This window comes from Mercurialis annua, linkage group LG5 (genome assembly GCF_937616625.2).
Source record: "Mercurialis annua linkage group LG5, ddMerAnnu1.2, whole genome shotgun sequence".
Classification (NCBI taxonomy): Eukaryota; Viridiplantae; Streptophyta; class Magnoliopsida; order Malpighiales; family Euphorbiaceae; genus Mercurialis; species Mercurialis annua.
Genome location: NC_065574.1, coordinates 5,794,836 through 5,807,351, shown reverse-complemented (window position 1 = coordinate 5,807,351; position 12,516 = coordinate 5,794,836). Strand labels below are relative to the sequence as shown.

Here is a 12,516-nt window from a genome sequence, read left to right as displayed (position 1 = left end):
AGTTCTCGTCACAAAAAAAAAACATTACGGAGAAGAAGAGTAGGAAAAATAATTCAGTATAATAGATGGAGAAAAATTATTAGATATAATAGGAAACACAATAGGTAATATACACCTAGGGACAAAGTAGGAAAGGTAATCATAAAAGGGGAAGCATAGAAACTTGTTTACAATAATATAATTTTTATTTATACATATTACTTTAAAAATTAAATTGAATTTTAATTTTTTGTAATCAAGTTTTTTAATTAAGTTGATTAATACCTTTACTGAATGGGAATACCAAAGCATTAACTGAAATAAAAATAAAGAATCACATCGTTTGATTTTACTCAAACTTCCTCGCTATCTCTCTCCTTTCTCTAAAACCCTTGCTCTTCCTTCTCTCTAAAAAAACTTCTTCTCATCTTCATCCTTTAAAGGGTGGGAGGAGGTGATTATTCGGTTTCGATCGAAAATCACCTCCTCTCCACCCATAAATACTAAATAATTTATAGATCTACTTTTTATTTCAATAAAAATTCTCCGCTAAGTAGTTTTCTGAGATGGATCTTATCGTTTTTTGGTTGAAATTTTATGGTTTTTTATTTATTTATGGTTTGTCTTCGTAGATCTATCAAGAATCTATAGCGGTTGTTCGGGATTTATAGTCAACTTTTTGTAGATCTAAAATCTTGAAGGGCTATCTATCTAATTTCGTAGAATCTCATTGACAAGATGATCGAAAATACTAAACTTCAACGGATCTAGCGATTTGAAGGTGTAATCGGAAGTGTTTCATAATCAAGACCCTCGCACACAACGGGACTTTGTTCATCGTTTGTGGCCGAAGTTGGCAACCTTAGCGAGATCCACGGCTTGAGTCTTCTCATTTTCGATTAATTTTGCTTGATTCCTTTGTTGTTTATTAAATCTTTGATAAAGTAGAGTGGAAAGATTTAAAACTTGTCATATGACTTTTTTGATTGTACTTTAATCTTGTTTTAATGGATTTTAACTTTTGGAAGAAAAAAAACATCATTTGATTTTTTAAAAAAAGGACAAAGCATTAATAATTATGACATATATGAGAAATCTGAAAGTAAATTGCTCTATTAATAATCTAGGTGTAAAGTAATGTTTTGTCTAATGGGTATTAGCCGTAAAGTAAAACCGGCGCCGGCCGATGACTAATAGCATTGTGAATACAACATACGAAGCTTTTTCCGTCCACCACGTAAACTCTAGTTTTCATTTTTGTTCTCAAATATCCTATAATAAAATAATGGAAAAATTACATTGAGTAGTTCTAAACTTTTCTATAAAGATTTGACCTTCAAAACTAGAGAAATTCTTAATATTATTTGTCCATCAGTAGTTCTAAAATGATTGGCTCAGTGGTAGACTGAGTTGCCTAAAGATTTCTTTAAAAAATATGATTTCCATTGCGCTTTAAAAACAGTTAAATTTTAGATCCAAATTATTCTTTATAATATAAGTATAATCTAAATCAATTATAGCATTAAATATTGGCATCTAGAGTTTCTGCAATAGAGAAGATAAAATTAAGAATTAAAACATACCTCCATCTCCATCTCCATCCGAATAAGCCAGTTTCACAGATATAAGGCAGCTCTAATTGATCGATTTCCCATGTTATTGCTGTTAATCTCCACAGAAACTGAAACCCTTTGCGAAATTATTCCTTAATTTTTCGATTTCACAAGATCAAGTTTAAAGGCTTTAGCTGTTATAGATTGTGTGAGGTCTCTTGTCATTTTATTTTTTATAGAGACTGCAATAAGTTGAAAATGAATCGACATTTGATTTTTTTTTTGCAGAGAATCTCTTTTCATTGTGCTATTGCAATCTTAATTATGTTGCTCAAAAATCAAATTACCCAAACACTCATGATATGTACCATAATTTACAGTTTCAGCCTTTTTGTTTAAAAATCAAAATCTATTACTAATTAATCTTAATTAACCCGTCTCCATTCTGACCGCCGTCGGCCATCCTAACCCACCGTCAGCCATCCTAATTTAATACAAATTAATTTTAATTAATCCGCTGCCGCACACCCACCGAATATCGCCACCATCACATCTGCCATCGCCCGAGAAGAAGCAGTTCCTCCTTCTCGGACAGAGGTGGCGGCAAATGTCGGCGGATGTGCGGCGGCAGTGAGGTGGAGAGATGGAAAAGTATAATAAAGTCTTTATAATTTTTTTAATTGTTTATTAATATACTAGTTTCGCATTACGTGCTATGCACGTGGCTCGTAACGTAACACGTCAATAAACATATTAGTAAATTTATTATAATTATATCAATTTTTTATTTATAATAAATATTAAATTAGTTAAGAATTTTTGTAAAAGTAAATATAATATATTCGATTATTAAATTTGTTCCATACTGAATTTATTCTTATTTTGATTTTATAATAACCATAATTAAATAATTAATTTAATTTTATTAATAATATCTTTAAAAATAATAATAAGATAGAAATTTAAATAATAATATATTGACCAAATACAGTATTTTAATTTTGTAGTTCAATCAAACTAAAAGATAGGTATTCCTACTAATTTGGAGACAATTTAGTTATTTTTTACATATTAAAACTAAATTGGAGATAAGTTAGCTACCTATTCTAATTAGGACTTTAATTACAATAGTGATTAATTAAATAACTAATTAGGTAATGACTATAAAACCTTTATTTAATACTAAACTGAAAAGGATTATTCGGTAAATTTTCATGTCCCCCCCCCCCCCCACCATCCGTGCTTTTATATATAGTATAGATGAATGTTTAAAATTGTAGAAATTGTTTTTTATTTTGAAAATCTTCAAGTACTAAATTGAAGAATTAAAAACAATTTAAAGACTATTTTAGATTTTTTACCTTTTTTTATGGAAAGTGTGTTTCAAACGCGGGCGAGAGTGGACGAGGGTGGAGGAGGGAAACTGATCCGGTTTTATAAACTTGAACTTTTTTTACGTGCCAAGTTGAAATGATCTCTTGTTCAAAAACCAAATGATATAATTTTTTATTTTTATTTGGCTCTTTACGTAAAAATACCAAACGTTTGCGACTTGTGTCAGTTATAGTTAAACTTTTTCAACTAACGAGATTTAGCTATTTTGGGGCACTCTGTTTCTTCTGTAAATAAAAACGAACCAAACCGGATTTATTGGCAGTTTGGCATTCTCGTCGGCTATTTCTAGCCAAAATGTCGTCGAATTTAGGATGACATGGCACTATTTGGGGAGTTGAAAAAGTCTGATACATAAGTAGCAAACGTTTGGTGATAGGAGAATTTCTGCTCCTATCATATTTCTTGGTGAATATACTTGATTTTAAAATCAAACTAATTTTTAAATTCAATAGCTGTTAAGTTAATTATATTATTTATAAAATTCACATACATTTAAAAATAATTATTATTTTCTATTTGTTACTAATTAAAATTTACTAGAGTTAATTAGGTTTAGTTAATTTTAAATAATGTTAATTAGAATATATTAATTATTTCAAATACATATGAATTTTATAAAACAATATAATTAATTAACTAGCTATTGGTTTTAAAAATAGTCTATTCACCTGAAAATGTCAAACATTTGCGACTTGTGTCAGTTATAGCCAAACTTTTTCAACTCATCAAATTGTACCATGTCATTCTCAATTCGACGACGTTTTGACAAGTAAAGGCTGCGAGGATGCCAAAATCCGGTTTATTTTGTTTTTTGCTACAAAAAAAATTGAGTATGTCCAAAATGACTAAATCTGATAAGTTGAAAATGTTTCATTATAACTGACACAAATCGCAAACATTAGGTTTCTAAGTGAATAGGCTTTTTTATTTCTGTTCATTTTTTATGTAAATATACTAAGATAAAGGATTTAATTTATAAAATTAAATTTTAGTTTAGTCCTTAAATTTATTATTAATATAAGTATAAATGAAAATAATATTTTATTCAAATTTAACTATTAATTAATTAATTTATATATTTATTTATGTTTTATTTTAGAAAAAACAAATTAGTGTGTAACTTTTTAAAAGTAAGAAAATTAAAAAAACTTAAGAAAAATATAAATTAGATTTATTAATCTATTAAATCTCCTGAAATCTAATTTTTATTTTTATTTATATCAAAAATAGGTTTAAGGTAAATTTAAATTTAATTTGTTTTAGTTAAATCTTATGACTTAGTTGAATAACACTAAAAATTGACGAAAGGAATACGATATTGATAGAAATATAAATGATGAACCATATCGTTTGATTTTTAAATAAAATAGATGAAATTGTAAATTACATCATATATAAAAGCCAAAGGTATCAGAATAATTTGCTAAAATTACGTTAGGTTTACGGTTTTCAATTTAATGAAACAAAGAGGTGTATATTCTTCAAAAGCAGTTGCAGGAGATACTATATATTGTCAATTTTATTATAAGCCATGAAACTATCAAGGGTCATTAAAGTTTTCTAAATTTGTTGGAGGAATTCATATAAATCATATTTGACCTATTTTAATAATATAATTCATAATTTTTTATAATATATTAAATCACCACCTCTTATATATTTCCATAGCAAGTACAAAGCAACCATGAAAATATTACACACAAACATATTAAAATTTACAAAAAAAAATATTAAATCAAAAACAAATATATCAAAATCAATAAAAATCATTGAATAAAAATATATTCACAATTTATTTTTCTACACTTAAAAAATACACGAGTAAATATATTTGGTATAATTTCTGGAGATTTACGGGCTAAATTGACAAATTAGATCACATATATACAAACATACATTTCACATGCTGCAGAAAAACAAAATAGAAAGAGTTCCAGCAAGAAATTAAACAATCATTGCAGAAATAGAAATAAAAATCATAAGACATAAGTAGAAGAAAGATTAACATCATTAACCTGGAACCTTTAATTAAGTATGTTACTAACAAAACAAAATTAAGTAAAGCATATTAATTTATTGCTCTGCAATATTAATTTATCATAACCCACAACTAAAAGCATTCACAAATTTTGTTCCACAGCTGGTTTAAGTAAGCAAAATATAAATGCCTCCAGCGTCTGTTGAAAGCTAAAGGAGCCACTACAGCCCAAAACCCCACCACAAATCCTGGAGCAATGCTCACATACAAGTAGAACAAATCCACCACTTCAGCTTCTTCGTCTGCTGTTCCGCTTTTCTTCTCGATCTGAACTGTATGAGTGTCTCTCGGGTCCTTAGTAAGCGGAGGCCCAGAAAGGTTGTTGCCGATGAAACTTGAGGCCTCCAAATTTCCTAACTGAGTGCTTACAGGAATTTTTCCTGACAATTTGTTGTAGGATAAGTTTAAGTAGTTCAAATATGACAAGCTTGCCATGCTTTGTGGGATTTCACCAATAAGCTGGTTTTCAGAAAAATCGAGAGATTCCAGTGATTGCATAGCACCTATATTCTCTGGAATTCTCCCATCTAAAAGATTGTTTGACAAGTTCAAAGATTGTAGCTGTACTAGGCTTGTTATCTCTTCAGGAATCTCTCCAGATAGCTTGTTATTTGAAAGGTCAAAGCTCCTCACATAACGAAGAATTCTGTCGTATTCCATTGTTCTTCCCTTGCTCATAATGGTAGCACTCACTATATAGATCATCACTGCGCGCGTATATGGACGGAGCCATTGTCCACTGGCCCCTTCTGTTTTCATTGCAGTCAAATTACTGATACATTTCGGTATAGATCCACTGAGATTGTTATCGGCAAGATCCAAAATTTGTAAAGGCGCCATGTGACATAGTTTCTCGGATATCTGACCATGAAATTTATTTCGACGAAGATTGAGAATTGCTAAATGATGAGCTTCTCCTGTCGTCCATGTTGAAATGTCTCCTCCCAATTCATTGTCGCGCAAGTCAAGTGCAATTAAGTTTTTCCAATTTTGAAGTGACAATGGTATTTCACCAGACATATTGTTGTTGTGGATGTCCAAAAACTCGATTTCACTTAGTGTTCCGATTGATGGAGGGAATTTTCCACTGAAATTGTTGTCGCTTAGTGTGAGGGATCTTAAATTCTTCCAGTTCTCCCAGCAATTGGGTAACTCACCATATAAACGATTTTTCCCAAGGTTAAGGACTGACATATCATTTATCGTACGCATGTTACCACATAAGAAGTTAGATATCGACCCTGAAAATGAATTGTTGGAAAGATCCAAAAGTCTGAGATTGGAAGACACTTGAGGCAGTGGACCTTCGAAATGATTTGAGCTCAAGTCAATGTCTGAATTGATGTATGGAATATTTCCATGCATTTGATTATGAGAAAGATTGATATTAACTCCTGAGAGAGACATGTTAAGGAACCAAATAGGAAGGGTGCTTGAAATTTTTGAGTTGGACAAGTCGAGACTGTATAAGTGCTTAAGCGGACGAAGCCATGCCGGAAATAAAGGGCCGACATGCCACGACCCTAACTCTAATTCTTCAATGTGTTGAAAAGGAGAAACCCATTCAGGGTTAACTCTTAGAACTAGACGGTTCCCAGATGCCTTGAAGCTCTTTAGATTTTTGAGCTTTGTGAAATGAGTTTCAGAAACTTTACCCTCTAATGCATTTTGTGATAAATCTATGTTTTGTAAATTTTCAAGCATTCCAAAACTGTCAGGAAGTGTTCCATTCAGGTTGTTGTTCCCTAGATTAAGTGACCTCAAATTGCAAAGATTTTTGAATGATGCTGGAATTCCTCCTTCAAGTTCTTTGTTATAGGACAAGTCAATTGTATTGAGGGAAGTCAAATTTCCAAGGCTACTTGGAATTCTACCTTCTAACCCATTGGATTGAAGGTAAAGAAACTCAAGTTGAGAAAAACCATCCCACCAATCTGGTATGGAAGAATTGAACCCATTATATGATAAATCGAGTTGTATCAGCGAGGTCAAGTTTTGAATATGAGAAGGTATAGGTCCAAGGAAATAATTATCGGACAAGTCAATGGAATCGAGGGAAGTGCAATTTCCGATGCTACTTGGAATTCTACCTTCTAACCGATTCGATTGAAGGTAAAGAAACTCAAGTTGAGAAAAACCATCCAACCAATCTGGTATGGAAGAATTGAACTCATTAGATGCTAAACCGAGTTGTATCAGCGAGGTCAAGTTTTGAATATGAGATGGTATAGGTCCAAGGAAATGATTCCCTGAAAGATCAAGGGAAGTCAAAGTTTTAATGCCAAAAATCCAATGGGGCACTAAGACCTCCTGAGGTTGAAAAGCAGTAGTTAAATCAAGTATTGCAAGGGATGAAAAGTTAACCAAGGGAAGATGGACGGGATAAAGCTCACAGCCTGACAAGTGTAATTCCGCAAGTGAAGGAAGCGTATTTAAGACGTGTAGCCAATCATAAGCTTTCCTAAGGTTCACATGACTCAGGTCAAAGAATTCTAGTGATCTAAGACTAGAAATCCAATGTAAGCTCTCAACATAAAAGTAATCATTTAGATTTAGGTACTGCAAATTTGAGAGATTTCCAAGTTGATGGGGAATCATTCCTCCAAATCCTGCTGCACCAAGATTAAGGTATCTTAGACTTGTCATAGAGCCCAGAAATTTTGGGATTGGAATTCCTCCAAAATTATTGTAGCTGAGATCTAAATATTTCAAGTGCTTCAAGTTCAGCAAAGATGGATTGATCTTACCTCCAAACACTGATATCGTTCCATACAGCAAGTCTTCATCAAGTGAGAAATTACTTGTGACGTGGAGCTCAAGGACATTGCCAGTCACGTTATGGCAGACGACACCGCTCCATCTGCAGCAATCGCTATCGTGAATCCAAGATGCCAGCCGGTTTGAAGGATCGGTGAGCTCATTCTTGAACTGCAAAAGAGCTTCTCTTTCACCAGGGATGCAGCAGAAAACGAAATGAATAAAGATTCCTTGGAACTGAAACCAAATGAAAAGAATGATAAAGATTCTACTAATCATCATCTTCCTAGTACTCTCAACAAGCTACTGGAGTAACTTCTTTTAACATTAGGAAAGGAGAAATGGGAAATAATTAATTAGCAAGAGAAGATTTGTGTTTGATTGAATGAGTTTATTTCATCAAGTATAAAGCTATTTATATACAAATTTTGGAAGAATGCTCAAGACTTGGAATAATGGCAAGTCTTTTGAGTTTGGAGTATTCATTAATTGTTCAAGACCTATTCTTAACAATTACTCCCTCCATTTTCTTCCTCATTTTCATTTAAGACGGGGCATATTTTATTTTTATGTACCCCGTCTAACAAGGTCGTATTGTGTTTTTTGTGCCATTTTATTTTGAACTTCTATTTTTATCTCTTTAGTTATTTCAATGTGTTTTAATTGTAATTCAATTTACAATACATTTATTCTATTATTAGGCGAGATTGCACTAATTAATATGGACACACATAATAAAATTAAATATAATATTTTATGACTTTTTGAAAAATTTCAAGGTGTAACATAATTTTTTATTTAAAATAGTCTCATTTAATTTTATCTATTTATTTATGATATAATTAATTTTATGAAGATTTTCTATGTTTTTTCTTTTATTTTTTTCATTTTCTCAATAAATCTTTTTTTTTTGAAATGTACAAAACAAGTAATCAATAAACAATAATGGCTTATCCCCTTAAAATCCCCCCACCTTTTACCCCCAATTCGTTTGCACCCTCACGTTGTAAAACCACCAAATATACCCAAATTACGACCTTTCACTTTCAATTGTACCCTCAAGCATTAAATTGACCTCTTTTTACTTGAAAAATGTTCAAATCAATACTTTAAATTTTAGCATATATTTTAAAATAGGACTTAATATTTTATTTAAAACAAAAATAAACCTATTTTTTGAAGTGAAAAGATATCAATTTAATGCTTGAGGGTGCAATTGAAAGTGAAAGGTCGTAATTTGGGTATATTTGGTGGTTTTGCAACGTGAGGGTGCAAACGAATTGGGGGTAAAAGGTGATGGGTTTTTAAGGGGATAAGCCAACAATAATTGATAAGTATAATCTAGTAATTTTAGTTTGTATTAACTCATCTATTTAATTTGCGTCTTATTTCAAAACGACGTCATATAATTAGAAATGGATAGAATATAATTTATATTAAACATACAAATTAATTAAATATTATATATATATATATGTATATATGTATTGTTGATAATAATCTAGATTTTGGTTACCGAACGAATGGTTGTGCCATATCATATTTACAACAAGTAAATCATTTATTTGTGAGAGAAAATTTTTTAATTATTTTTTTTAATCATTAAAACTTTTATATAGCTAATGTATAATTAGTTTGTTATACGAATGACACGATACGATGGTTACATTGAATTATTTTTCCGAAGAATAGTAATATTTAACCAAAGTATGAAAGATATGCATTGCTATATAAACATTGCATCTTTTCCAAAAGCCACAAAATAGAGAGACGGATAATCCTTGCTTATCCTCAGGTTTGTACGGTGTTCTTTAGAGATAGGTATATTTCATCAAGTATAAAGCTAATTCTATACAAATTTTGGAAGAATAATAAGACTTGGAATAATGGCAAGTCTTTGGAGTTTGGAGTATTCTTTAATTGTTCAAGTCTTGGAGTATTTCCAAATAAAGACCTATCATTAACAATCACACCCTTCATTTCTTAATATACTCCCTCTTTTCCGTTTAATACGAGACATATTTTATTTTTATGTGTTCCATCTAAAAAGATCATATCGTGTTTTTAATGTCACTTTATATTTAACTTTTATTTTTATTTTTTTAATTATTTCAATGTGCATTACTTGTAATTTAATTTACAATACATTTATTCTATTATCAAATGAGATTGCACTAATTAATAAGGGCAGACAAAATAAAATAAAATATTGTCTTATTTTATTAATCTTAGTACAAAACTCATTAATCCCTTCTTAAACGGGACGAAGGGAGTATATATCTTTTTAGAGTTTTAAAAATATAATATTTTATGACTTTTTAAGAATTTCAAGGTGCAACATTATTTTTTATTTAAAATAGTATCATTTAATTTAGGGTTAATTTCATATTAAATCACCACCTTTACACATTTTAATCACGTCCTTTAAAAAGTGTCAAATAAAATCACCACCTTTTATTTTTTTCCAAATCTATCATCGATGAGTAAAATTCGATGTCTTTTTCCTCCCAAAAAAATATTTTAATCTGACTAATACCCTATTAACACACAAAATACATTCCTTACTCTTTTATTGTTGATTCCGGTTGTCGAGTCAACAAAAATACACCGAATTTTCACATTCGTGATAGATTTGCAAAAAAATAAAAGGTGATAATTTTATTTGACACTTTTTAAAAGACGTGATTAAAATGAAAATACGTATAAAAATGGTGATTTTATATGAAATTAACCCTTTAATTTATCCATTTATTTATGATATAATTAATTTTATGAAGACATTCAATGTTTTAGACTTTTTATGTTTTTTCTTTAATTTTTTTTATCTTCTCAATAAATCTTTTTTTTTTGAAATGTACAAAACAAGTAATCAATAAACAATAATTGATAAGCATAATCTAGTAATTTTAGTATGTATTAAGTCACCCTTTTAATATGTCTGTCTTATTTTAAAACGACATATAATTAGAAATGAAAAGAGTATAATTTATATTATAAACATACAAATTAAATAAATATTACTATATATACCTTTGATAATAATCTAGATTTTAGTTACCGAAAGAATGAATGTTTATCTCATGCAATGGTTGTGCCATATCATATTTACAACAAACCAATCATTATTTGTGATATGAAACTTTTTAATTATTTTATTTTTTTAATTATAAATTTTTTTACATGTTAATACACAATTAGTTAATTGTACGAATGACATGACGTAATAGTTGTATTGAATGATTTTTTCAAAAGAATATCTATATTTAACCAAAGTAAGAAAAATATGCATTGGTATATGAGAAATGCTATTCAACACGAATATACACTACACGATATACACTATTTCTAGTAAGGTGGACAATTAATGCTATATGGTTAAAAGTCTCTTAATTACTTAGGGCTTACCTGTATCTATTAGTTTTGTATTCACTTTCAAAATAAATTCTTAATTCATTTTTTATCTTCTTTTTTTATTTTTATTTACATCAGATAAAGCTCTTCAGTTTCTTTTCTCTATTCATCTTTTATTTTATTTAACATATTTTCATTAGAAGTGCCCAGATTCTACTCTTCCATTATATTTTAGAAGAGCAATTCATCATTTTGCATTGCAGTTCTTTTTATTATTCTATCAGACTTTAATTTCTTGTTTTTGATAATTACTATTTTAAAATAAATGTGGAATTTTATTTAAGAAAATATTCACTTAGTCGTCTAATTATTTAATTTTATAAATTATTAATTATAAAATAAATAAAATTAATATTTTTAATTAAATTTTAATAAATAAAAATGACATCACTTTTTTAAGGTAAAAAAATCTGCAAAGCTCCTTATAAACATTTTAAAATAAACTTTTAAAAAATCTGCAATAAAAATATAAAAGAAAAAAAAATTGATATAAATAACAATAAGAAAAGAAGATAAAAAAGATTAATTAAGAGTTTGTTTTGAAAGTGAATGCAAGATCAATATCTATCTACTGGATAAAAAAATGCAAGACATATGTACAGGTAAGCACTAACCTTGTAGCATTAATTGTCCACTTTATTAGAAATAGTGTATTTCGTGTACTATATATTCGTGTTGAATAGCATTTTTTCCAAAGCCACACAAAATAGAAAGTGTGAAAAGTCTTACATTGACCGACTTTTGAAAAATGGTTTGAGGATAGTAATACACTCTTGGTGTTGAGTTATGGCTCATATTGTTCCTATTTGGATTAGGATATATTGTTCCTATTTAGATTAGGATACTTAATCCTTTGTTTAGCATTGTTTTCCTTTTAGGATTTATAGTCTAGTTCCTTATTGGATTAGGACTTAAATTGTGTCTTAAGGGTTCACTATAAATAGAGGTGATGACCCTATTGTAAACTCACAACAAACATATAAAATAAATTCTCTCTCTGCCCGTGGAGTAGATCGCATTGATCGAACCACGTAAAAAATCTTGTGTGATTCTTTTCTCTTTTCTTATTTATTTTCTGCTGCGCTAACAAGTGGTATCGGAGCCTAGATTTCAAATCTGAGATTCTAGGTATTTTGTTGATTAAAGATGTCGCTTCATAAATTTGATATTGAGAAATTCAATGGTTCGAATGACTTTACTTTGTGGAAAGTCAAGATGAAGGCTGTTTTGGTTCAACAAGGATGCGTAGCGGCGTTAGGAGGAGAAAGCAATTTACCGGAAGATTTGTCTGTGGGAGAGAAGGTAGATATTATGTCAAAGGCACATAGTACGATTCTATTAAGTCTTTCTGATGAGGTGTTGAGAGAGGTTATCGGTGAAGGA

At 29.7% G+C, this 12,516-nt stretch overlaps 1 protein-coding gene across 1 annotated transcript; it reads right to left on the bottom strand.

Moving 5' to 3' along the window:
* Positions 1-4,917: 4,917 nt before the first annotated feature.
* On the bottom strand, positions 4,918-8,189 carry LOC126679953 (receptor-like protein EIX2). The gene has a single exon (XM_050374977.2). The coding sequence runs from the start codon at positions 8,002-8,004 to the stop codon at positions 5,038-5,040; it is 2,967 nt and encodes a 988-aa protein (XP_050230934.2). The 5' UTR covers positions 8,005-8,189; the 3' UTR covers positions 4,918-5,037.
* Positions 8,190-12,516: the final 4,327 nt, after the last annotated feature.